The sequence below is a fragment of the Cannabis sativa genome, chromosome 2 (assembly GCF_029168945.1).
Source record: "Cannabis sativa cultivar Pink pepper isolate KNU-18-1 chromosome 2, ASM2916894v1, whole genome shotgun sequence".
Lineage (NCBI taxonomy): Eukaryota > Viridiplantae > Streptophyta > Magnoliopsida > Rosales > Cannabaceae > Cannabis > Cannabis sativa.
Genome location: NC_083602.1, coordinates 11478999 through 11506888, shown reverse-complemented (window position 1 = coordinate 11506888; position 27890 = coordinate 11478999). Strand labels below are relative to the sequence as shown.

Below are 27890 nucleotides of genomic sequence, written 5' to 3'. Positions count from 1 at the left end.
CTTCCTCCGATCAGATTGCTGATATACTTACAAAGGCCTTATCCAAGGACAAATTTGCCTACTTGAAATCCAAGCTCAAAGTTTGTAACACACCCTTTCGCTTGAGGGGGGATGATACAGTCAAGTAGTCTTAGTTAGTTTCTTTCAGTTAATTTTGCTATAACTGTTTTCTTTTCTGTTCAAATTGTACACTGTTCTTGTCTTTCTACTCTCTTATACTGCTATACCTATAAATAAAGGCCTAACTCATAAGCTCAGTAACTTTTACAAGCTTTTGAGTTCTTTGTATTCATTGACCAAATATTGCTTGTATTGATAAGTTCCTATATATAATATTTAATAATTAAGTACCTACAGATTTTTAAAAATATAACTTAAGTATTATTGCTGTCAAAAATTAAACGTAAGTATTTTTTTACAACTAAAAGTTAACATTAAGTATTTATACCGCAAAAATTAAACGTAAGTATTTTTTTATAACTAAAAGTTAACATTAAGTGTTTATATTGCAAAAATTAAACGTAAGTATTTTTTTATAAATAAAAGTTAACGTAAGAAAAGAAACCGAATAAGATAAAGAAACTCTACTTTGGGTTAGCGAAACCCACGAATCATCGTACTTCGTTCAAACTTCTTTCACCAAACATTTAACTAACCTATCTACTCTCTATATATATTTACATATATAATTGACTTCAATATAATTTATATATAAATAGATACGAGTAGGTCCGAAAAGTATATAAATTTTGTGGCACGTACACTTCATTGTGTTTTTGGTTTATAAATAGTTTTAAATTCATTTTTTATTATTGACTGTATTATTGTAGCTATAGAAGATATTGGGAAATTTTAAATAATTTAAAATATTGAAGGTTTTGAAATGTTCGTTTTGGATTGGCGCTTATCTTCTGAAATTATATTTTTTGAACATTGGAGACGCTGTGAGACGCTGCCGGCCGACCTCAAATCATCAAGCGTATTATATAATGTCACGTAATAACATATATAAATATTGATTTGTATTTATTGTGGCTAACACAATATTAATTCTTCTTATCATTCATTATTTTTGGTATATAAATTTCTCAAGATATGAACATACCAATTCATTATATTGATTGAGACGGATTCTTTTTAGTGGTTAAAAGATTGCATTCTTCATCTGATTTTTATAGTTTGCTTTAAGATATTTCTATTCTCATGTTCAATTTTTTTGGAGTTCAAATCTATAATCTGTTTAGATATATTATTAATACTGTTGCTCATACATTAGCAAAGTATACTTTTTCGGTAGACAAAAAATGTATTTGGATAGAAGAATTGCCATATCCTCCAATGACTATTGTATTATACTTCACTTAATATAATATAACTTTATGTCAAAAAAAAAAAAATAATAATCACTTTAACCAAATATGTTATTCCATACAAAATTTAACCAAATAAGGTGGATACCTTCTTGAGGTAAAATTCGGGTAAAACTTTTGCTTAATTGCTTAATTGCTTAATTTATATTTGGATAAATACTATTTTAGATCCTGTATTTTGTAAAAGTTATCAATTGGACATTTTGTTAAATGACAAAATAAATTATGTATTATATAAAATGGTACAAATAGAATCCTTCACTGATTTTTTGTCAAAATTAATTTAATAATAATTCGATCTAAAAACATTATGAGAAAATTGTTTACATTTTCTTTATTTGTTTATGTTAGGAATTATCTTTAAGTTAGTTATATTAAAAAAAAGTTGTCAAAAATTAAGCTCAGGTCTTATTTTAACATTTTGAAAAATACAGGGTCCATTTTGTTATTTAACAAAACAGATCCAATTAATAACTTTTGCAAAACACAGAATCTAAAATGGTATTTAGCTTTTATATTTTAACAAATTAGTTATTATATACATATATGAAACAATATATACTTGTGGCTTTGGGCTTCAAAAAATTTAAAACAAAAACGATGAAAATTATAAGTTTAAATGTACACATGCATGTTATTAGGACAGATCTAATATTGATCATTGTAAAAACATTTAATTTTTTAACACTTTTGTTTAATTATAAAAAAAATTGAGCTCTATGTATCAAAATTTTAATTTTAAAAAACTGAACTTTAAAGACCAGAATTATAATAAGAAGCATTTTATTGATCTTGAACACGTACAGTTACTGAACAACTTCTTAACATAATCAAAGTGAACATATGTAATATATGGAGCTATAATTATTAAAGAGCACAATTGTTCATCATTAATTTATATGCTCCTATCCATGATTAGCTAGGTTTACATGATATGATTAAATATTAAAACTGCTTCTGAAGATTTTCAACAATCTTTTTGTCCAACTTAAAGGCTTTAGCAAGAATATCAGGATTGATTGGAGGGTTGGATCCAAACACAGTATTAGCAGTGGTAGCCAATCCAGGGTTTTGGCTATTCAAAACAGTGAAAGCAACAACTGGAGTTTTGCCTATATTAAACTCAAAATGGACCAATCCAATTGGGAAGACAAATAAATCTCCTGCGTTTAAAACCTTTGCATAGAGGCGGTTTCCATCTTGTGCGGATGAGACGAAGCCAACGTAGAGGGTTCCCACAGTGAGAGCTAAGATTTCAGAGGCACGAGGGTGAGAGTGAGGTGGGTTTACACCATTTGGAGCATAGTCAATGCGAACCAAAGATAAGCCTAGTGTGTTCAGTCCACCAAAGTTGTCTACGTTCAAAGTTGTCACACTTGATCCAAGTGGGTTATTAGTGTCTCCCGGACTGTTCAGTCCAGAGCTAAAGAAATCATTTGGATTGGTCGACTTTGGGCTCTTGCAAAACTTACCATTCGTATACACTGCATCCATTAAATTAATAAAATATTTTATTGTTATTATTATAGTATATATAGTCAACCACTCCCTCAATTATAGTGTCCAAACATATGATAAAAGTAAATTATAATATTACATTAGCTTATATGCGCAAGCTCCATGTCATAAATATGAGAAATTATAAGAAACACATTGAATTGAAGGTGTCAAGTACCACACTCGTCGCATATATTGTTGCATTTTAATATGGAATTTCATACATTTTAATATAATAGTAATATAAAAAATTGCTAATTAATTATAAAATATGGCATCCATATAATATTGAACATTTAAAGTGCCAAATAATAACATTCATCAATTATAAAATAAATTTAACTGCAATATATGCTTCTATTTATAAAAAGTTGTTGCCCTTTTTAAGTAGAGTAACTCCATTTTTTTTTATATATAAATATATAATTAATAAAATATTAACAATAATACTGCCTGAACTATATAAATTATAACACTTAACTTCGTAAATTGAATTTTCAAAGATAAAAAATCCTTCAAATAAACTTTACTTTTGATACTCACTATTTTGTTTTTGAATTCTTTATTATATTTTTGAATTATTTTTTAATATTAATGTTTATAAAATTATATGTGGACTAATGAGAATATATTATGTGTACAATTGTATAAATATCAATAATACACAATAGGACATAACTTTGGTTCACTAACAGAATAGTAAATACAAAAACAAAAGTTAGGTTTGGAGGGTTTTACACTCAAAAATTTAGTTTATAGGACTAAGAGTTATAATTTAGATAATTTAAGTAGTATTACTGTCAATATCTTATGATTTATTGTGTTTTCCATATATTTTTATGAGAGACTTTTTGTTTTCAATACATAAATTTTTCTTGTTAAAAAAAAAATACATAAATTTATCATTCAATTAAAATGAAAAAGTATAACAATATTTTTTTTTTTGTTGTGACTGTGTGAATAATTTGTGACTAACAAAAATATTTTTAAATATATTGGTTATAAAAAAAAGTTTGTCCCTCCATTTATCAAACAAAGAACATATCTAATAAAATAAATAAATAAATAAAAAGTTTGTGGTTAAAATATTAGTTATAAAACTACAATTTGATATGACTTGATTGCTATATATATACAGTAAGTTATGACTAAAACTATACATTAGTAACAATTTGTAATTACATGCGACCGTTTGTTACAAGAATTTTTATGGTGACTAAATTTCTAAAATGCCATTTAGTAACAAGTAATCAATATTGTGACTAATTACAATGCTATCACTCTTTTTTATTTTTTATTTTATTATTTATTTATTTATTTTATGAATGATTGGTTAAATTAATATGTTTTTAGAACAAGTCATCATAGATAGATTTACCATCGAAGGGCCCCTTGCTTTTGTCTTCAATAATATCCTTAGCTACAATAAGGAATCAGATCAGCATATAAATAAACTTTAAAGTTAATTGAAGAGAAATAAAATAAGATAAATAAAAAATTCATATTGTGGGTATTTTTTTTTTGACGCAAGAATTATATGTTTCCGTATTATATATTGTACACATAGGCTTATTAATTAAATTGATCACATGCTAGCTAAAGTTTATAAAATACATACAATTTTTGTATATAGATATATATTCATATGATGGTCATAGAACATTACCCATAATAATAAATAAGTTTGAAAAAAATATACATACAATCATCCTTGAGATTATTTATTGCTACACAGAAGTCTTGGAGTGGGCTTGGATCATAGGCTGAGACAAGGGAAATAGCCAAACTAAAGATGGCAAGTGTGATAAGAGGGAATTTAATCCACTTCATCTTTTGATTATTGAATATTTGTAAGATTGTATATGATTTAAATAGATAGAAAAATATCGAATTTCAGAAGGAAAGGAATGAAAATTCTTTGCAATAAAATATACTTCTATTTATAGATAGGTAGCTACATGTGCTACAGAATAATTGACTATTGTTTTACACAGAGAGATAAAAGAAGTAAATCAATTAATTAAAAGATTTCTATATTATAGTGGATTAATTATCGAGTACTTATTGACATAAATAAAGGATTTAATTTATCATTATTCAAACCACTACACTACATTAGTATAGTTATTTACTTTACCAGTGCTTAATATTTGCTTTCCATTAATTAATGGTGGTGCTCAGGTTTTTTTTTTCCTGTTTTATTATTATTTTTTTTAAAAAAAATTACGACTTCTTTATGCCTGAGCTGCAGGCACCAATAAGAGATCAATCGAGCCACTAAAAAAACGAAGTTACTACCGGCTACTCAATAATTAAATGGAGATCTTATAAAAATATTCATTTTGGGTTATTTTTACATTTTTATAGTCAGCCTTTTTTATATTTTTACTATTCTAAATTTTAAAAAATATTATGTTAAAATTACAAAAATAATATGTTTCAGTAGAAAAAAAAGCCCCTAAAACCACTTAATAAAGAGCATGAATTGGATGTCGATGCGGTATACCACTGGGTAGTAGTGATTGTGCGGATCGTTGGTGCTGGCATTATAGTTCTAATGGTTCTTATACTGTGAAGAGTGGGTATGCGGTGGCTCTTGATGTTGCAGGTGAGAGGTTAGGCTCCTCTTCTTATACCCAATCTCATTGGTGGAATGGGATGTGGAATTTGAAAGTCCCACAGAAAGTCAAGATCTTCCTTTGGAGAATGTATCACCGGGCTCTTCCTACTAATTCCCAGCTTATTAGACGCAAGGTTCTTGTTCAGCCAATTTGTCATAGGTGTGGGGAGGAATCGGAGACTCCGGAACATGCGTTAGTGTTTTGCTCGTCTTTACTTCCTCTATGGACTAAGCTTCGGGTTTGGCATTATCTGTATCGCGGTCGGGTGGGTTCTTTGGCTGAGTTGCTTGTTTATTTATTTGATGTGCTTAGCAAGGATGAGTTTGAGTTGGTTTCAATGGTGTGGTGGTGGGTGTGGTATGATCGGAATTCGGTCTTGTTCGGGAAAAAACAATCATGTTTGTGTGGGGTTGTAGAGCTTGCGAGGGAGGCTTTAGTGGAGTTTCAAGGGGCTAGTGTGGGCGTCAATGGTGGGGGGGCGGTAGTGAGGAGTGGGCCTGCTGGTTTGGGCGTGCCAGGTAGATGGTGGCCTCCTTTGAGGGGCGAGTTTGTATTATCCGTGGATGCGGCGGTCACTCCGGGCAGGGGCTTTGCTGGGTTTGAGGGGGTCATTCGGGGGGGTGATGGTGAGATGTGGGCTGCCTGGGCGGTGGGTGGTGTTGGAGAATTTCAGGTGGCGGTGGCAGAGCTTCTGGCTATGCGGGTGGGGTTGAGATGGGCGTCCACGTTGGGGTATAAGTTGGTGAGAGTGGAGACGGATTCTTCTATTGTTAATTCTTGGATTTCTTTTCCGAATTCTATTTTTATGTATAAACCTATTGTTGAGGAAATTATTTCTCTTTTAGCTGCTGTTGGTGGTGGTTCTTGTTGTGCCATTCCGCGTGTTGCGAATGGTGTGGCCCACGCACTAGCAAAGTCTGTTACTAGTTCCATAGGGGTTGATTTGTGGACAGATGCTTGTCCTAGATTTATTAGTGCTCCTGTAACAACTGATTTGTTTTAATGAAATACGTACCTTCCTTCAAAAAAAATAAAAATAAATAACAATACAATGACATAGTTATAATATGCAAAGCAATACCAACTCATCAATATGTTTTTGTATTACCATTTTTTCTTACTTAGTTTTGACAACTTAATTTATCTTTTTGTACTATACTACATTATTTTTTTTTATCATAAAATTTGTTGTTATAATTTCATACTTTTAACTTTTTTTCCTTTTCTTTTTGAATTAGTAGCAATTAAAATGATAATTTATTTTTTAAAAGTTAAAAAAATAATTACGTTTATAATGAAAAAATAGGGTATATAATATAATACGTAATATGTAATTAATATGTCAAATTTACTATTACACATTGTGTTAATTAAAAAGAACAAAAAATCTCAAATCTTTTTTTTTTTTTGATAAAATATGTCCAAAAAAATAAACTAAACATATGTATCTAAACTATAAAGTAACGTACACATATAACCAAAAAAATTGTCAGAAAAAAATAAAAATATACACCATAAAAAAATACAAATGTATAAAAAAACAACTAAAAAATAATTGTTGAACAAAAAATATTCTGAAAACTACTAAAAAATAACATAAAAAGAACAAAACTAATGAACATATATACAACAAAAAAATTGTGTGAAATAAATTAATAAAAATATACACCATAAAAATTGCACATAAACTAAACAACTGTACAAAAAAATACAGAAAAATAACTATGGAAACTATAAAACACATAAACAACAAAGAAATAACTATGAAACAACTATAAAATAACAAAAAGACAGTTATAAATGAATAAAAAAATAACAATACATTAACCTTGTTGTTAACAATGAGAACTCGTCAATCAACTTACTGGCCAGAAAATCAAACTACATCAGAAAAGAGAGAAGAAGATGAAGATTAAGGTTGAATATCTAACTCAAAGTAGAAAAAAGAGTAATTTGCGGCAAAACCCCCTCAACTATCAATTTACTTGCAAAAAACCATCCAACCTCATATTTTGGTGGGAAAACCCTCCAAAGTACTGTTTCGTTTACATTTTTAAGGTGTCGCCTATTTAGCCTCGTTAAGTCCTAATTTTGCCCACGTGGCAATGACAGGTCAATAAAAAATTATCCTACGTGGCCATATTTTACAAAATAAAAATTAAAATAAAAACAAAAAATTTAAGAGTAATTTGCGGCAAAACTCCCTCAACTATCAATTTACTTGTAAAAAACCATCCAACCTTAAAGTTTTTTGGATGGTTCTTTGCAAGTAAATTGATAGTTGGAGGAGTTTTGCCGCAAATTACTCTAAAAGTTTTATTTTTATTTTGTAAAATATGGCCACATAGGATAATTTTTAAGTGACTTGTCATTGCCACGTGGGCAAAATTAGGAGCTGGACAGACGACACCTTAAAATGTAAACGGAACAGTACTTTGGAGGGTTTTCCCACCAAAATATAAGGTTGGATGGTTTTTTGCAAGTAAAATGATAGTTGAGGGGGTTTTGCCGCAAATTACTCTAGAAAAAATAAAGAACTGTTTATTGATCTAATTGTAGTATTTCAAGAATAATTTTTCAACCCCCTTCTACATCTCAGAAAGAGGTATTTATAGGGTTTAATTGCCTGAGGTACATGGTGGTCCCAAGGGGACAATGTGTCGCTTTCAGGCTGCAAGTTGCTATAGCACCTCATACTCTTGTCTGGCGTAAGGTGGTTTCGGGTTGTAGGGGTAGTGGCTGCAGCGTACCCTTTGTTGGGTTTTTCAGATCTTGCTAGTGTGGTGCCTCCATTTCTTGTACCTCCTTACTTTCAGAACTTGCAAAAGGTGTGGTATTACTCTCCTCGCATGCTTATTTTGTCCTTGTGTTCGTATCCTTATCCCTTCACTCTCCTCTCGCCAGGGAAAATTTCACCAAGTTTTGCAATGTCATGGCCGAGTGACTTTGTAGGAGGCCTGGTTGAGTGACTTTGTAGGAGGCCTGGTTGAGTGACTTTATCACTCTCATGGCTGAGTGACTTTGTCACTCTCTTGGCCGAGTGACTTTTGTCACTTTTGAGGCTGAGTGACTTTTGTCACTCTTGAGGCTGAGTGACTTGTTACTTATTGCGGAATGAAGAAAAATGAATTGAGCTTTATTGATTGAATGAATTAATTACAAAGAAAGACAGGAGACAAGTATATATAGCCTAGGGACCAACCGACTTACAGGACTCAACAATACTAACTAACTTAATAATACCAACTAACTTTCCTATCTGTTAGTAACAGATTACAAACAAGGAATTGAGTAAAAAATGATAATCGAACATACAGTAAGAACCTTCAGGATAAGACTTGCAGTAAGATACAAAACGAGTAACTTAGACTAACACTTAGTCTTTAATATCCCCCCCTCAAGATGGACTGTATAGATTATATACAGACATCTTGTTGATGTGTGTTGCGAGGGTTGTGGAAGGCAGTGGTTTGGTGAAAGCATCAGCCAATTGCAAGTTGCTGGAGACAGGAATTAGACGGATAGTTGCATTGTTGATTTCGTCTCGAATGAAGTGACAATCTAACTCGATGTGTTTGGTACGTTCGTGGAAAGTGGGGTTGTTGGATATATGTATAGCTGATTGGTTGTCACAGTAAATAAAGGTAGGCATATCTTGTTGAATTTGGAAATCTTGCAGCAAGTATTGAAGCCATGTAAGTTCACTTGTCGTGGCAGCGAGAGCTCTATATTCTGCTTCAGCAGAGCTTTTAGAAATAGTCGGTTGCTTCTTAGTTTTCCAAGAGATTAAGCAATCTTCTATGAACACACAAAAGCCAGTAGTAGATCTTCGTGTAATTGGACAAGATGCCCAATCCGAATCTGAAAATCCTCTTAAATGAAGAGACGAATTTCTGGGGTATAGCAGCCCTTGTCCAGGACTCCCTTTAAGGTACCTAAGAAGATGAGAAATGGCTTGCATATGAGGAGTTCTAGGATTGGCCATGAATTGACTCAATGTGTTGACGGCATAGGTAATGTCGGGTCTCGAAAGTGTGAGGTAGAGTAATTTCCCAATTAATTGCCTATAGGTTGAAGGATTAGTCAAAGGTTCTCCTTGTTGATCATCAAGTCGAGTTCTCGGATCCATGGGGGCCTTGGCAGGTTTGCAACCAATGTATCCATTGTCTTCAAGGAGTTGTAAAGTATATTGCCGTTGAGAGATGAAAAGACCATGAGAAGCACGGGCAATTTCGAAGCCAAGGAAGTACTTCAGCTGACCGAGAGCCTTGAGTTTAAACTGCTGGTGTAAAGTGTTTTGAAGTTGATGTAAGGCTTCAATGTTGGGGCCTGTGATGACAATGTCATCCACATAGACAAGTAGAGCAATGAATTTGTCATCTTTGCCTCTTGTGAAGAGAGTATAGTCAGCCTTTGATTGTGTGAAACCTTCTTGTAAAAGAGCTGATGTGAGTTTCTTGTACCATTGTCGAGACGATTGTCGTAATCCATAGATGGATTTGTGAAGTTTACAAACTAGATTAGTACCTGTAGGGACATCATTAGACACGGTTAGACCAGGTGGTAAGGCCATATAAACCTCTTCATTGAGGTCTCCGTTCAAAAACGCATTGTTTATGTCAATTTGTAAAGTATGCCATTGTTTAATAGTTGATATAGCAAGGAGGAGTTTAAAAGTGACCATTTTGGCCACAGGTGAAAAAGTATCAAAGAAATCAAGGCCTTCTTGTTGCGTATACCCTTGAGCAATAAGTCTAGCCTTGAATCTTTCAACGGAACCATCACTATTGAGTTTAATCTTGTAAACCCAACGACAACCAATAACTCTTCTATTTGGTGGGAGAGGTACAACACTCCAAGTCTTGTTGATCCTGAGGGCAGTGAGCTCAGCATCCATAGCATCAAGCCATTGTTTAAAATGAATGGCTTGTTTATATGTTTGTGGCTCTTTCAAAGATGTGACTGCAAGTATAAATGCTTTGTATGATTCGGTTAGTCTAGCATAAGAAAGGTATTTATTTAAAGCATGAGGTGTAGATGATTTGTCCTGTATTGCAGAATGGCATTCAAAGTCTCTAAGGTAGGAAGGAGGTCGAGTGGTTCTTGTGCTTCTGCGAGGGACATCCACTACTGTATCATTGCGATTGTCACTGGTGTTTCTTTGTGTTTCTGCAGTGGCTGCTGGTGTACTGTCTGCACCAGTAGGCGTATTATTTTCTTTTTCTGCATATGAACTAGACTGAGGTATATCAGTAGTAATGTGTTGGTAATCCTCAACAATAGTTTTTGAAACATTATTAGAGGGGACAACCGTGGTAGTGAAAGGATCAACATTAGTCTCATCAATATTTAATTTAAGAAAAGGAAATATGTGCTCATGAAATATAACATTTCTTGAGATAAAAATTTGGTGATTATTAATGTCATAAAGTCTATAACCTTTCACTCCTTGAGGATATCCAAGAAAGACACAAGTGCGTGCTCTAGGATCAAATTTGGTCCTATGAGCAGTGAGGGTAGAGGCAAAAACCAGACAACCAAAGACTTTTAAATGTTGATAATCAGGTTGTCTTTTGAATAATAATTCATAGGGAGTTTTGTTTTGCAAATTTGGAGATGGAGTGCGATTGAGCAAAAAAGCAGCTGTCAAGATGCATTCTCCCCAAAATTTTATGGGCATATGAGCCTGAAAGTATAAGGCTCGGGCAACATTGAGTAAGTGTTGGTGTTTCCTTTCAGCAATGGCATTCTGTTCAGGAGTCTCAACACAAGTAGAATCATGTAAAATTCCATTTTTTAAGAAAAGATCTTTAAAACTTAGCTCGGGAGCATTGTCAGATCTAAAGGTTTTAATCATGCAACCAAATTGATTTTGAACATAAGCTAAGAATTGAGGAACAACATTTAAAGCATCAGACTTATGTTTCAAAAGATAAATCCAAGTAAATCAAGAGTGGTCATCCACAAGAGTAAGAAGGAATCTAAAATTGGAATGAGAAGGTACATGATAAGGACCCCAAATATCACAATGCACAAGATCAAAAATTTTGTGAGCAAATTTACCACTATTTTGAAATGGGAGTTTCTTTTGCTTAGCCTTTGGACAAATGTAACATGGTGAGTCTTTATGCAAGAAAGAAGTATTACATTTGAGATTATTTTCTATCAATTTCAAGTATTTATCAGATAGATGTCCCAGCCTAGCATGCCAAGTTTCAGCCGTGACATTGAAAATAGGATAACCAACAGCTTTTTGGTCTAGGATGTATAGACCATCTGCACAATTACCTTTGCCAATCCTCTTCTTGTTGGCAAGGTCCTGCAGTATGAACTCATCAAAGGTAAATTTAACCTTCACATGATTATCATTTATCAAGCAACTTACAGATATTATATTATACTTGAAATCTGGCACAAAAAGAACATTTTGCAAGGTAATCTGATCTGTGACAGCAACAGATCCACTTTGATGGACAAAAATAAAATTCCCATTAGGAAGAAGCAATCTTGTGGGGGCAACATTGCAAACACATTGAAACAATTTTATGTTAGAGCAAATATGTCTAGTTGCCCCCGAGTCTAAGATCCATGAATCGTTAATTTGAAAATTGATTATGTTAGACATCACAATACCTTGGTTACCTGTACCATTGTTAGTTTCAGGATTGGGAATATTAGCTTGCTGTCCAGCCAACAAATTGAGAAGCTGTTGATATTGCACAGCTGTTAGTTGAGGCAGCAGGGTCTGGTTTTCCACTGGTTTGCTGCTGATTTCTTGGTTGGTCTGCAATTGATTAGCAGCAGCGTCTTTTGGTTTGTTTTTGTTGTATCCAGGGGGATACCCGTGGATCTTGTAACATCTCTCAACGGTGTGGCCAAGGATGTTGCAATGAGTGCAAAATGGCCTATTCTTCTTGGGTGGATGAGATTTATTTCCTTGAGAATCAGATCTGTTTGAGTTGGATTTATCTCCTTGAAAGGCAAAAGCAACTCCAGGATTAGGCTCAGAATGTGTGCTAAGGTTTCCCTTCTGGTTTTCCTCTTGAGTAACAAGGTGAAATACTCTATTGATTTCTGGAAGGGGATCCATAATCAATATACTTCCACGAACTTGGGAGAAGGAATCAGAAAGTCCCATGAGAAAAGCCATTATGTGTTCCATGTGATGGTGTTCTTGAAGTTTCTTGACACCACCACAAGTACACCCATTGCAAACACAGGCTGGTCTATAGTTGGACAATTGTTCCCAAATGGTCTTCAATTTAGTATAGTACATACTTACAGTTTGATTTTCTTGTTTCAAGTTCATCAAACTTTTTCTTAAATTGTATATGTGAGGACCATTTCTTTGATGAAATCGGACCTTAAGATCAGACCATATAGCAGCAGCGGATTCATCATATAAAATGCTAGATGAAATTTCTTTAGACACAGAATTTAATATCCAAGAAATTACAATGTTATTATTCCTAAACCAAGCATTGTACATAATAGTTTCAGAAGGAGAGGGTTTAGGGATGGTACCGTCCAAGAAGCCAAGTTTATTTTTTACTAAAATAGCCAAGATCATGGCTGTGACAGTCAGTAGTCCCGTGATCCGTAAGGGGAAATACCGGGTAAGCTGTACAATCCCACACCGCCTGGGGAAGGTCAAGTGGGATGATTATGAGACTGTGTAGGTATGGGACTACACAGTTGAAGAGGGCTTAAATGGATTGATTGGTACTACCTATGTCAACAAGGTGCATCTTGTTTTTCGGTAGCCCATCACGAAAGAACTCCACAGTTAAGCGAGCTTGACTTGGGAGTAATTTCAGGATGGGTGACCTCCTGGGAAGTTTTCCTAGGAATCGTGTGAGTGAGGACAAAGCATGCTGGAAACACTTGTGTTGGTCTGTAGAGTTAGTCATCAATCCAGGAAGCAGCCAGAGTGCCGTACTCGTGTATAAGAGCCATTATTCTGTGGGTGGAAGGACCCAATGGAGGCTTGAAGCGGGGACGTTACAAAATGGTATCAGAGCCTTGACCCAGAAATTCCCGGCCACTCTCGACATTCCCAATGTCTAAAACCAGTCCCAAACTACTAACATACTAAATTGTGATTTCTACTGAGCCAAACGCCGAGTTCCAAAATATGAAAACTACTGAATAACATAACCATGCATTTCTGAATTCCATAAATAACAGTATAATAAATTATTTAAATAGCTATAAATAATTTTCATAATTAATCATAATTAACTGATAATTTCCAAATTAACTAAGCGGGCTTTACAACTATTCCCCCCCTTAAAAGGATTTCGTCCCCGAAATCTAACCTGAATAACTCTGGATATTGAGCTCTCATATCTGACTCTAGCTCCCAGGTGGCTTCCTCCACCTTACTGTTTCTCCAGAGAACCTTGACCAATGCTATGGTCTTATTCCGAAGGACTTTATCCTTTCTATCTAGGATCTGCACTGGCTGTTCCTCATAAGTCATGTCTGGCTGTAGCTCAAGACTCTCATAACTGAGTATATGAGAGGGATCTGAAACGTATTTTCTCAACATCGAGACATGGAATACGTTGTGAACTGCTGATAAGGCTGGAGGCAATGCTAACCGATATGCCACTTGACCTATCTTCTCGAGAATCTCGAAAGGTCCTGTAAATCTAGGGCATAACTTGCCTCTTTTCCCGAAACGTTTAATCCCCTTCATCGGAGATACCCGTAAAAACACATGGTTCCCTACTTGGAACTCAACATCTCTGCGTTTCGGATCTGCGTAACTCTTCTATCTGCTCTGTGAGGCAAGCATTCTAGCTTTTATCTTTTCTATCGCCTCATTGGTCCGCTGTACTGACTCTGGACCTAGGTATTTCCTCTCCCCTGTCTCATCCCAGTGGATAGGGGATCTACATTTCCTACCGTACAACAGTTCATAGGGAGCCATCCCTATCGTACTCTGATAACTGTTGTTGTAAGAAAATTCTATCAACGGTAGATACTTATTCCATGAGCCTTCAAAATCCATAACACAGGCTCTCAACATGTCCTCCAATATCTGAATTGTCCTTTCGGACTGACCATCTGTCTGAGGATGGAATGCTGTACTAAATTTCAGCTTTGTACCCATTGCCCGTTGCAAACTTTGCTAAAATTTGGAGGTGAACTTCGGATCCCTGTCCGAAACTATAGACTTCGGTACTCCGTGAAGTCTCACTATCTCTCTGACATACAGTTCTGCCAACTGATCCACTGAAAATGTTGTTCTAACCGGCAGAAAATGAGCAGATTTCGTAAATCGATGCACCACTACCCATATGGAATCAAATAGACCCGTGGTCCTAGGTAACCCGACCACAAAATCCATCGTAATATCCTCCCATTTCCATTCTGGTAGGGCTACAGGCTGCAACAACCCTGCTGGTCTCTGATGTTCAGCCTTAATCTGCTGACAAGTGAGGCATCTCGATACGAATTCTACCAAATTCTTCTTCATACCGTTCCACCAGAAGTACGGTTTCAAATCTTGGTACATCTTAGTGGTGCCGGGATGGAGAGAATACGGGGTAGAATGAGCCTCCTCAAAGATCTCATTTCTAAGTTCCACACTATTCGGAACACAAACCCTGGCTTTATACAAAAGCATCCCACTGTCTGACACTGAAAAGTCCTTGGCTTGACCAGCCAACACCTCATCTCGGACCTTTACTAACTCTGGATCCGTCATCTGAGCGACTTTTATTCTTTCCAACAGATCAGATTGCAGCGTTAAGTTGTGAAGCTGACCTACCACAAACTCAATGCTGGATCTAACCATATCCTCTGCTAGCTGAGGTGAGATCTGAACCATACTAGTTACTTGCCCGGGACCCTTTCTGCTCAGGGCATCTGCCACTACATTGGCTTTTCCGGGATGATAGAGGATCTCACAATCGAAATCCTTCACTAATTCCAACCAACGCCTTTGCCTCATATTCAAATCCTTCTGAGTAAAGAAATACTTGAGACTTTTATGGTCGGTATAGATCTCACACTTTTCCCCGTAAAGGTAATGTCGCCAAATCTTCAATGCAAAAACCACTGCGGCCAACTCTAGATCATGAGTCGGGTATCGCTGTTCATAATCCTTTAACTGACGGGAGGCATAAGCGATTACCCGATCGGCTTGCATCAATACACACCCCAAACCCTGTTTGGATGCGTCACAATATACTACGAACTTCTCCTTGTCTGAAGGCAAAGCTAGTACTGGAGCGGTAATCAACCTCTGTTTTAGCTCCTGAAAACTAGCTTGGCACTTGTCTGACCAAATAAATCGCTGATTCTTCTTTGTAAGCTCGGTTAGGGGCATTGAAATTTTAGAGAACCCTTCGACGAACCTACGGTAGTACCCAGCTAAACCTAAGAAGCTTCTGATCTCTGTCACTGTCTTCGGTCTCGGCCAATCTCTGACGGATTCAATCTTCCCGGGATCCACCTTGATCCCATCTTTGCTCACAATGTGCCCTAAGAAGGACACCTGAGATAGCCAGAACTCACATTTCTTGAACTTGGCATAAAGCTTATGTTCTCGAAGTCGTTGCAGTACCATCTGAAGATGTAACTCATGCTCCTCTTCTGATTGAGAGTACACGAGGATGTCGTCGATAAACACAATCACACAGATATCGAGGAAATCCTTGAATACTCTATTCATCAGGTCCATGAATGCTGCAGGAGCATTGGTTAGTCCGAATGACATAACCAGAAATTCGTAATGTCCATACCTAGTTCGAAAAGCCGTCTTTGGAATGTCCTCCTCTCAGATTCTCAACTGATGATAACCCGAACGGAGATCAATTTTAGAAAAGACCGTCTTCCCCTGAAGCTGATCGAACAAGTCATCGATCCTAGGTAATGGATATATATTCTTCACCGTCAGCTTGTTCAATTCCCTGTAGTCAATGCACATCCTCATAGATCCATCCTTCTTCTTGACGAATAAAACCGGGGCTCCCCAGGGTGACACACTGGGCCGAATGAACCCTATGTCAAGCAACCCTTGGAGCTGAATCTTTAATTCCTTAAGTTCAGCTGGAGCCATTCTGTACGGGGCTTTGGAAACCGGTTCCACCCCTGGTGCCAAGTCAATCACGAAATCAATCTCCCGCTGAGGTGGTAACCCTGGAAGTTCTTCGGGAAAAACATCCAGAAATTCCCGAACCACCCTGATGTCCTCTGGCCGAATGGTATCTGGCCGAGTGGTGTCCACCACCACGGCCAGAAACCCTAAGCAACCGCCGTGCAACAATTCTCTAGCTGACATAGCCGAGATCACTGGGATCCGAGGTCCTTGAACAGAACCAACAAACACAAATGGTTCCTCACTTTCTGGTTGGAAGACCACCATCTTCCTTTTACAATCAATACTCGCCGAATATTTAGATAGGAAATCCATTCCTAAAATAATATCGAATTCGACTAAACTCATCTCTAACAGATCAGCACTTAACTCTCTACCATCTATCCTGATCGGCATAGACCTAATCCACCTATTGGAGATAACCAATTCTCCGCCAGGTAACAGGGTTCCAAACCCTGATTCATATCTATCATATGGTCTACCCAATTTACTAAAGACTCTGGCCGCCACATAAGAATGTGTAGCCCCAGAATCAAACAGCACTGAATATAGCGAGTTGTTAATAAAAAGCTGACATGTGACAACTGATGGGCTGGCATCTGCATCAGCCTGAGTGATAGCGAATACCCTGGCTGGAGTGGGTATCGCTGGAGCTCTCGGTGCCTCTGGTCGGAGCTGGGGACAGTCCCTCTTGAAATGTCCGGGCATGCCACAATGAAAGCATCCCTGACCTTTGCACTCACCCCGATGGTGCCTCTTGCAGCTAGGGCACTCGGGATAGGAGAACTGGGTCTCAGTTCCACCAGGACGACTCCCTCTGTTCTGGTTCCCCCGGAACCTCTTGTTCTGACTCGAGCCACCGGAAGCAGTGGGTGCCCTCTTCCTCTGGTCAATGGCCGAACCGCTACTCCCCCTGCTAAAGCCTGATGCAGGAGGGGTAGGAGCCCCGCCACTCACCGGAGTACTGGCTGATTCTGACATACACCCCACTGCGCCCTCAGCTCGCAGTGCCTTCTCCACCATCTGAGCATAGGTGGTGCTGTCGTCCGTGGTAATCATCAAGTCATGCCTGATCTTGGCATTCAACCCGTCAAGATACTTCTCCTTCTTGCTGAAGTCGGTCGGCACAATTCCCGAGGCTAACCTCGCCAACCGATCAAACTGAGTCGTATACTCGGTGACCCTCATATTCTCACGCTGGGTCAGGTGCGAACTCTTTTCTCTTGGCGCTTCTGACCGCCTTGTTGTAGTACTTCGCGTTAAAGAGTTCCTGGAACCTTTCCCAGGTCATGGTGGTGACGTCATGGATCTGAGACACCATGTCCCACCAGACCAGAGCGTCCTCCTGGAACTGGAATGTGGCGCACACCACTCTGTCGTTACCGGTGACACCCATGAAGTTCAGAATCTTGGTGATCACCGTCAGCCACTGCTCGGCTTTCATCACGTCCGGACCTCCCAGGAAAACCGGAGGTGCTTGCTTCCGGAACCTTTCGTACAAGGGTTCCAATCTATGGGCTGCCACCACTATCTCGGCCTGGGCAGCAGGGGCAGGTGCCACTGGAACTACGGGCACTGGAACTGCAGGAGCACCCTGCTGTCTCAACCTCTGAATCTCGAGGTCTTGCTCTTCGATCCGGGCTTGCATTTCCGCAAACCGTAACTCCCAATTCTGGGCTCCCTGATCGGCTGGGGGAGCCTGGGCAGCCTGTGGTGGGTTCTCATCACCCCGACCACGAGCCCTGCCTCGGGGACCTCTATCTCGACCCCTAACAGGTGGGGGAAACTGAGCTCCCTGACCTTGATTCGACCCCACTGAGTTGCCCTGACTCCTGGTGGTCCGCCTGGCGTCCATCTGATTAGAACCGCCTGCGAAACCAAGAGTTGGCATATCAGGTCGTATTCAAGGAGAGCTTACTAATGCCGCTTAATTTGGAAATTAAAATCGAAACATGCGCCTATTCTACTATCAGGCTACTAACATGCTTCCTAACAGGCTTTTCTTTTTCATAACTGAATAAAATAAACTACTAAAGCAATAAAATCTTACTGAACCGTGAAACGAGCTAACTGCTGATGATGATTGTACATGTCGTGACGATCTTCGGAAGACAACCTGGCTCTGATACCAAATTGTAACACCCTAACTACCATAGGCGTATTACGTGGTTTTTAAACATACTGTCCAGCTCGTTGCTAATCAACGAGGTTTATGGAAAAACGTGATTAATTAAAATTTCGCTTTTTAATTAAACTTATAAAACAATATTACAAAAGACTCGGGATCCCGATTATAAAATCATTTACAAAAAGATTTAACTGATTAACTGATACACAAAATAAGGGTCGTCTAACGACTAGTTACAAAAAATCAGCCTCGCTGTCCCGATGATCGTACGCTCCAGGCCTAACCGCCCCGACATGTACAATCCTCACAAGCTCGCTCACGGTCCATCAGCTTTAGCCTTGCCTTTACCTACACATAAACGTAGATCTGTGAGTCGACAGACTCAGTAAGAAAAGCATAATAATACTCATACATAATTCTAACTGCCGTGTCCAACACGATACTGAGTCCCGCTACTGCCATGTCCAACATGGTACTGATCCACTACTGCCATGTCCAACATGGTACTGAGTTCTGAACGTTCATAGGGACGGTACTATTGACACGTAACAACCTAATCGGTCGAACCGGTCATACTGCGGCTGCTGGTCATACTCCAGCCTGTACCGACGTGTTACTATATCCTCCTGATCGGTCGAACCGGTCATACTCCGGCTGCTGGTCATACTCCAGCCTGTACCGACGGGATACGTCAATAGTACGGAACCACCAACCAAGTGTCAGCCTGATCGGTCGAACCGGTCATACTCCGGCTGGTCATACTCCGGCTGTACCGACGTGACAGGGTTGGATGGTTCGAAGCCAACATACATAACTAATGTAATCTAACAGGCTTCCTACATGCACGCTAAACATGTAATCTACATATGCATACTGTTATACTAATCTTACCTGGATTCCGAATTCAGGTGTGCCGGTCAACCTGACTGGAACTTTAGCTGAGCGGCGGATTATAGGCTCCTAAACCATAAAAATCACAACACTATAAGTGACACGCTAAATCACTTCCCGGGGACTTAAACTAGGAACTAAAAGTTTCCCTATCGATAAAAAGCATGACAATACCCCCTAAAACATAAAAACGAGGAAAAACACGGGTTCTGAAAATTCCCCAACTGGTAGACCGGTTGCCCAACCGGAATTCCGGTTTTGGGAAATTCAGGACCGTCATCCGGAATTCCGGATGCACAACCGGAATTCCGGTTCCTCGCAGGCAGCAACAATCAAATTTTCATATCTCAACCAATTCAACCCCAAATTGATTCAAACTTTCCAGACCTACTCCATACATCCCAAATAACATTTCCAAGGCATCAAACCTACCCAGAAACAACAAATACAAAATTTGCCATTAAAGCTCAAGCTTTGAGTTCTAAACTCAAACTTGAGCAAATCCCTCAAACATGCATTCAATCCAGCTTAATTCTACTTAATCAAGCTTTACTAAGCCTCTGAAAACAATTAAAAACAATTACAACAACACAGAAACAGATTCACTACATTTCCATCAAAAATCACATATTTGCATAGAAAAAGCTATAGCTTGCTCAACCTAATAATCATACTCCACAAGTAGCTTAATTAACATCTAAAAATCATGCTTTTTAACCTCAGAAAATAACCACAGAATACAGCAGCAACAACATCCAAATCAACATGCATTTACTCATTTTTTTTATCAAAAATTCCAAGAAGACAAAGAAGGACCTTACCAACAATTGAATTACACTTAAAAATGGTTGAAAAATGTTTGAATTGCTGAGAAAATCCCCCAGCCCTAGCAGCTCACACCAAGCCGAGAGAGAGAGAGAGCTTTGAGTGAAAATTTTTTCTAACTTTTCTAACTTTGATTTTTTTTTTTTGATAAAATGAATAAAAGCTAAGTAATATAAATCAACTCCATTTCAGCCACATATACAATGAAATAAACATTTAATTTTCAAATAATCAAGTCACTAAAAGACAAAAAGTCATTGGGGCAAAAAGACCATTTTGCCCCTCCACACTAAAATCACATAAATCATACTAAAGGGGTATTTTTGGGAAATTCTAAATTCCCGGCCACTCCCGACATTCCCAATGTCTAAAACCAGTCCCAAACTACTAACATACTAAATTGTGATTTCTACTGAGCCAAACGCCGAGTTCCAAAATATGAAAACTACTGAATAACATAACCATGCATTTCTGAATTCCATAAATAACAGTATAATAAATTATTTAAATAGCTATAAATAATTTTCATAATTAATCATAATTAACTGATAATTTCCAAATTAACTAAGCGGGCTTTACAACTATTCCCCCCCTTAAAAGGATTTCGTCCCCCAGCCCTAGCAGCTCACACCAAGGCACGGTTGATTGTGACAAAGCATGCTGGAAACACTTGTGTTGGTCTGTAGGGTCAGTCATCAATCCAGGAAGCATCCAGAGTGGCGTACTCGTGTATAAGAGCCATTATTCTGTGGGTGGAAGGACCCAATGGAGGCTTGAAGCGGGGACGTTACAATGGCTCTACTCCAAGACATGTAATTGTCTTGGCCAGTAAGAAGTTGAGACACCAGCACATTACCAGGATTGTCACCATGGTGCAAATAGTACGGATGTGAAGGATCTTCAAGTTGGCTTCTCTGTTGAACCACTTGTTGATTCAGGTGAGCTTGAAAAGTCGAATTGGAGGTATCTCCAACCATGGCAGGTTTTCCATCATTGTTGATACCTTGATTTGAGCTTTGATCATCAGTCGCCATTCAAGATTCGTAGTAACTTCAGTAGAAAGAACTTTCGAACAGAAACTGAGAAGAGAGAAGAAAGAACAGAACAGAACAGAGTTCTTGGTGTAGCGTCGCCGGAGAAGAAGCACGGCGAGAGATTGGATCAAGGGAAAGCATTCCTTTCCCGCTCAAATACCATATTGCGGAATGAAGAAAAATGAATTGAGCTTTATTGATTGAATGAATTAATTACAGAGAAAGACAGGAGACAAGTATATATAGCCTAGGGACCAACCGACTTACAGGAATCAACAATACTAGCTAACTTAATAATACCAACTAACTTTCCTATCTGTTAGTAACAGATTACAAACAAGGAATTGAGTAAAAAATGATAATCGAACATACAGTAAGAACCTTCAGGATAAGACTTGCAGTAAGATACAAAACGAGTAACTTAGACTAACACTTAGTCTTTAATATTACTTTCAAGGCCTAGTGACATTATCATCCTCATGCCTTGTTCAGCTAACCTTGGACATTAAAAGTGTCGATTATTGAGTTAACACTTACCCCTAGTCTTCAAGAATTCTCTTAAGTGTTCATATGAGGCTAGCTTTTAGGGTGTCTTTTGGATGCCTTGTGAATTTCTTTACTTGTCACACACTCCAAGACATCACCTCTATATATAAAAGGCTTCTCTTCATTCGACTTCATATCACCTCTTCATCATTGGCCTAGTGGAGATTTGCTAGCCTCCTTTTCAAAAGGTCCAAACACTACTACAAAAAGTATAATTCTCGTCGGTTTTTAAGTGTCAATTAAAAAATTTACGTCGGTTTAAAAACCGACGTATATACCGTAGTTACAAATAGTTTTTTATTAGCGTCATTTTTGAAACGACGCAAAAAACAATTTTCTACATTTACAAACCGACACAAAATATTTACACTACTACAAAAACCCCATTTAGAGGCAGTTTTTAAGCCCTTTCAGCGTCGCTTTTCGCGAAATTCGCTACCGACGCTGATCAGGGCGACGCTAAAGGGTTTATATGAACCGACGCCATATGGACCCCTATGGCGTCGGTTCCTAGCCAATAACCGATGCCATAGGTTGCGTAGCAACCGACGCCAAAAGGTCGCAAATTTTAGTTTTTTCAATTTTTTTTAATTTGATTATATAATTTTAATTACATTTTAATTATATATTTATTAATTTATATATTATTTTATTTAATTTAAATTACAAATTTATTTTTTAAAATGTAAATTAAATATTAATTAAATTTGGGTAAAATACATAATTTTATTTCATAAAAGTAATTAAATATTACACAAATACTAATGTAAAATTAGTCAAAAATATTAATAAGTTTATAAATCTAACTACAAGTTAATCTATAAAAATTACATAATGAAGGAAAATTCTTGGGCCTGTCAACCTCAATCGTCAACGTGAATCAGCGCCATCAATTGTTCTATCCACTTTCGCTTTAGTGGTAACAATTCCGTTTTTGGATCGTATTGCTTCTTACCCCCAAACTGTTAAAAAGTTTAAAAATTTATATTAGTTTATATATATGTATATTATATATTTGTTATTATAATAAATATATACTATAATCAATAATTAAAACTTACAGCTTTTTGATCTTGTATGTAACGGCTGAGGTTTGCACGTGCGACGATGTCAGTGATATATTACAAAATATAAAAACCACATTCTTGGCTTTTAGGTTGTCTTGGACAGTTTGCTTGGTTAATTCCTAGCCACGGGCCAAGATACTCATGTGCGTTCTCTATATACATGAATGCCCTGTTTTGGAAAATTATATTAGCATTTCAATTCGTTAGTTAATTTAAATTTGTTACATAAGAAGTCATTAAATTATTACCTTCCGATCATTTGTTCTATTTCTTCGAGAATTGGGCGGCCACTTACAGGGGTTTATCAGCATGACTAAGAAAATTATCGAATTTCTCAGGATCATTAAGAAATTCCTCCTGTGCATCGTTAAGCAAGTCCAATAGATAATCATCGAAATCATTACCCTCGATATCATCTACCCCTCGCTCTCCTAATGGATATGGATCATTAGGTAAATGTTCGCCATTGTAATACCAATTAGTATAACTTCTATTGAAACCTCGTAAATACACAAGGTCCTTAATCATTGTAATATTCCCTTTAGATACATTACAACAATCTACACACGGACAATGAATACGATCATGATTTTTAGAATTCTTTAAGGCAAACTCTAAAAATACATCGGACCCTACTTGAAATCGCAGTGTGTCTCTCTCCTCACGCATCCATGATTTATCCATAACAAAAATCCTATCCAAAAAAATTCAGTATTTAGTAACTAATTATTGCTAGTTACTAATTACACTATGTAACTAACTAAATTTCTCACAATTTATTCATATTAATTAATAAATTACTCAAATTCTCGTTTTAGATTAGTTCATATTATTAGGTTGTTTTGTTGATTAGAATGTTGGTAAAATATTAAATATTTTTAATAAAAAAAGTTTAGGGGAAAAGTTTTTGGTAAAGCAATAAGGGTATTAACTAATATTTTCCCCTTTTAATTAACTTTTGCTCTTTTTTTTCTTTGAAAAATAAAAATCCACATTGAACCTCTCAAATGAAAGAAAAAAAAAATAAAGAAAGAAAGATTTTATATGTTTATTTTGTTAATGTATTTAGTAACTAATTATAGCTAGTTACTAATTACACAATGTAATTAACTAAGTTTCTCACAATTTATTCATATTAATTTATAAATTACTCAAATTCTCGTTTTAGATTAGTTCATGTTATTAGGTTGTTTAGTTGATTAGAATGTTGGTAAAATTGAAAAGTTTACATAAATGTGTATATAATTATTTTTTATGTGACCTAACTTCTTATCACTATGTTATAATTAACTAGTTATTTGTGTTATGTAAATATTATGAATGGTTTTAGTAAGATTTATCCTAATTCTACCGAAATTTCGGCAGCATAACGGCTGTAATTGGACGTTCCCAAAATTTTTACAAGTGCCTAAAATAACAAACAAAACAGATAAACAATACAAAATTTATCCACCCATCCGACCGCAGTACATGTATTCGCAGAACCTACTTCACTACGGATGAATATTTAAGATATTCAAACTCAACTAACATGCATTGATAATTAATTATATAATAAGAAAAAGTTAGTTAAAGTATATACCTATAATTGTAAGCTCAAATACGCTACACACAAAATTATGCCGAACCTACAATATAAAGAAATACAACGAAATTGCAAAATTAATTATTTCATTACTTATAACTAGTTATAAAAAATTGTAACAAATTACTTAATTACTAAATTATATATACATATATATAATCAATTATATCTCACACTATTATCTCAAAAAAATAAAATTATATCACACACTAATTCAATTTTAAAATTTTTATTTCTAAACTAATGAAATCCCTCCAATGTCATTCTATTCACAATAAATATATATTACAAAAAATATATAAAATACAATTACAAAATTTATTTCCATAAAAAAATATACACACACTATATACACACAATATATACACACATTATATACAAATACATATATATACCATACATTAAGGTTTAAATTATTATCTAATAACCGCAATCCGATGACCACTGTAAAAAATCCCGGCACTATACACGTAAAACACAATAATATTACTAATAAAATAAAAAAACTCAAATAATAATTTACAAAAACCAAAAATAAAACAATGTACATAATAAAAATGAATAGAAACAATATTTATACCTTAAACGAGGTTGAGATTCAAGGATTTCTCAAGAAAAATGGGTGGCCAGATTTTAAACCAAACTTTTCTATTTGGGTTCGGATGACACTCAAACAGGGTAAAAAATGAAAAGTTTTTAGGTGTATGTTATTAAGTATCGAAAATGGAGGATTTTAAAAAAAAAATGGGCTCAAATGGTTTAGAAATGGGAGATATATGGTTGCTCAAAGAGGGTTCGGCGAGGGTTTTTTCTGGGTTTCTTTGTCTCTGGTTTGCTGGGTTTTGAGTGAAGTGAAGGAGGAAGACGAAGCTGGTGTATATGTGCAAAGGTCGACCCTATGGCGTCGGTTCCTTCATAGGAACCGACGCCATAGGGTCAACCAGAAAAAAAAATTAATATTTAATTTCCAACCGCCTCTAAATGGTATAATGCAATTTTATACCTACGGTTTTTATCAAAAAATCGCATCTAAATGTCAATTTCGAACATAGCGGGTATTTTCACACCCTTTAGCTTCCCTTTTTATAAATGGGGGTGAAAAAACTCCCTCTAAAGGCTAACATTGTAGTAGTTTTACTTTTCTATTTTATCTTCTGCGTCGGTTTATAAATGACGCTAAATTATTTATGACATTTTAAAACTGTCATAAAAAACTTATTACATCGGTTTAAAAGTATCATATCTATTACGAAAATACTTTTTTTTTACCTATTGCGTCGCTTATAAAATGAAGCACAAATATAAGTAAGGAAAAATTACAAATTTTTCATGCAATTTTTCCCACCTGTATTATCAAATTTAAAAATAATTCTATATAATAGTAAATACATAATACAAAAAAAAGTTAAGAGCGGGCAAAACAACAAGGACACAATTAAAACACGAAAAAAAAACAACCAAAACAAAGATAAAGCTCCCAAATGACCAAGAAGAAAAGACATCATAAATTTTAACGATTAACATCAACCAAAAGTTTAAGCATCCTTTCCCCTGTACCCTATCTACACAAGTACACATAGTGTTTCTCATAGTAAAATATCAAACTCAAAGAAAAATCAAGAAACCACAAATTCAAAGGAAACAACCATATAATTGAAATTAACTTTATTTTATATTAAGAGTATATGTAATGTAAGTAGGTAGAAAACATTCATAATTTTCGCAAGTAATTAACAATGGCTAAAAGCCAAATAAACTGGGGGAAAATCTTCTCTTTTATTTCATTCATTTCGCAAGTTGACTCTTAGGGACTCTTAGGCTAACAACTTGTGATGAATATTCTCTCATTATGCTACATCAACTGGCAGAATAAAGTAAAAACCACACAGCCCAACATTATTCTCCTTATTCTTTTCTATGTCGCAGTGAGTAACACAGAAAACAATTAGGCAGCAGCAGGAAATAGAAAAAAAGAGACAAGTTGATATTCATAATGCCACATTAGGGAAACAATAGTATGGTAAGTTATAGCTCAAAGCTCTTAATTGGTTATTGGCCCCTTGCCTCATAATAATAAACAAAACAGTTTAAGTGCCGGTTAGACAAGAAATCCTTGCAAAATTGAAGTGCCGGTTACAAAATGAATGTAAACAGTGCAAGGAGCAGCTAACTTACTTTCCAAGAACTAAAAAAAAACAATGAACAAGGTTGGCTAATAGCTGTTAATTTACCAAAAGAGAGTGTCGCCATCGCCATCAAGAAATGCCCAAGAAAGTATATGGCTTTACTCTGAACTCACTGATAGTGGATTGTTTATCAGTTGTGAGTTTAATTATCCTTTGACAGTTGACTGGCGCAGTGGTTCGCAACTTTAATAAGCACACATTATTGATAATTAAATTATAAGCCTAAGCTAAATGTCTATGATCAAGAAAGGACTCACGTAAGAAATCACTATCAATAAGAACCTAGCCTACACTTGGTCAACTTACTTTTAAATAAAAAGAGTAAGAGATTAGTGATGACCTTTTCTGAAATATGAGAATAGAAGTGATTACCTACCCATGCTCCAGTATATCTAATTTCTCAAGAGTTTCATTCATGTGTTCTTGATAAATGCCACCACCCCTTGTGATAGGTATGCACTTCCCTATCAGAATTCACAACATGTCTTTACAGAATTTAGAAAGGCTAAATATTTATTGAACAAAAAATCAAGCACAAGCATAGAAAAGGAGGGAAAGATTCTAATGATAAGAAGTAAAGTTTGAAGTTTGAATATTTCCATATAAGTTCAATTTTCTTGTAATTTTAAAAAGCAATCTGTTCTATTATCCAAGCTTGTCAAAGCTAATAGCCTAATATAACAATGATTGCTATATTTGTATCATGACTAGCTAATATCCAATAGCAAAAATCTAACATCTTGCTCTTATCAATGGAGCTTGTTGGGCTCCAATCTAACCAAACACTACTACAAAACTCCCTTTAGAGGCGGTTTTTAAGCCCTTTCAGCGTCGGTTTTTGCGAAATTCGCTACCGACACTGATCAGGGCGAAGCTAAAGGGTTTAAATGAACCGAGGCCATATGTACCCCTATGGCGTCGATTATTAGCTAGGAACCGATGCTATAGGGGTACCTATGGCGTCGATTCCTAGCTAATAACCGACGCCATATGTAGCGTAACAACCGACGCCATAGGTACGCGAATTTCA

The 27890-nt window shown here is 36.1% G+C and overlaps 1 protein-coding gene across 1 annotated transcript; it reads right to left on the bottom strand.

Annotated features, from left to right (window-relative positions):
• Positions 1-2139: 2139 nt before the first annotated feature.
• On the bottom strand, positions 2140-5960 carry LOC115720308 (germin-like protein subfamily 1 member 18). Its single transcript, XM_061110088.1, has 3 exons — positions 4571-5960; positions 4246-4287; positions 2140-2854 (listed from the first exon to the last, which is right to left on the bottom strand). The coding sequence occupies exons 1-3, from the start codon at positions 4695-4697 to the stop codon at positions 2316-2318; spliced, it is 708 nt and encodes a 235-aa protein (XP_060966071.1). The 5' UTR covers positions 4698-5960; the 3' UTR covers positions 2140-2315.
• Positions 5961-27890: the final 21930 nt, after the last annotated feature.

Excerpts from the sequence above, each read along its gene's own strand:
- LOC115720308 (XM_061110088.1), bottom strand. The coding sequence starts at position 4,697 with ATGAAGTGGATTAAATTCCCTCTTATCACACTTGCCATCTTTAGTTTG. Across the intron at positions 4,288-4,570 it reads AAATAATCTCAAGGATGATT|CTAAGGATATTATTGAAGAC; the intron begins GTATGTATATTT and ends TCCTTATTGTAG. Across the intron at positions 2,855-4,245 it reads AAGCAAGGGGCCCTTCGATG|TGTATACGAATGGTAAGTTT; the intron begins GTAAATCTATCT and ends TAATGGATGCAG.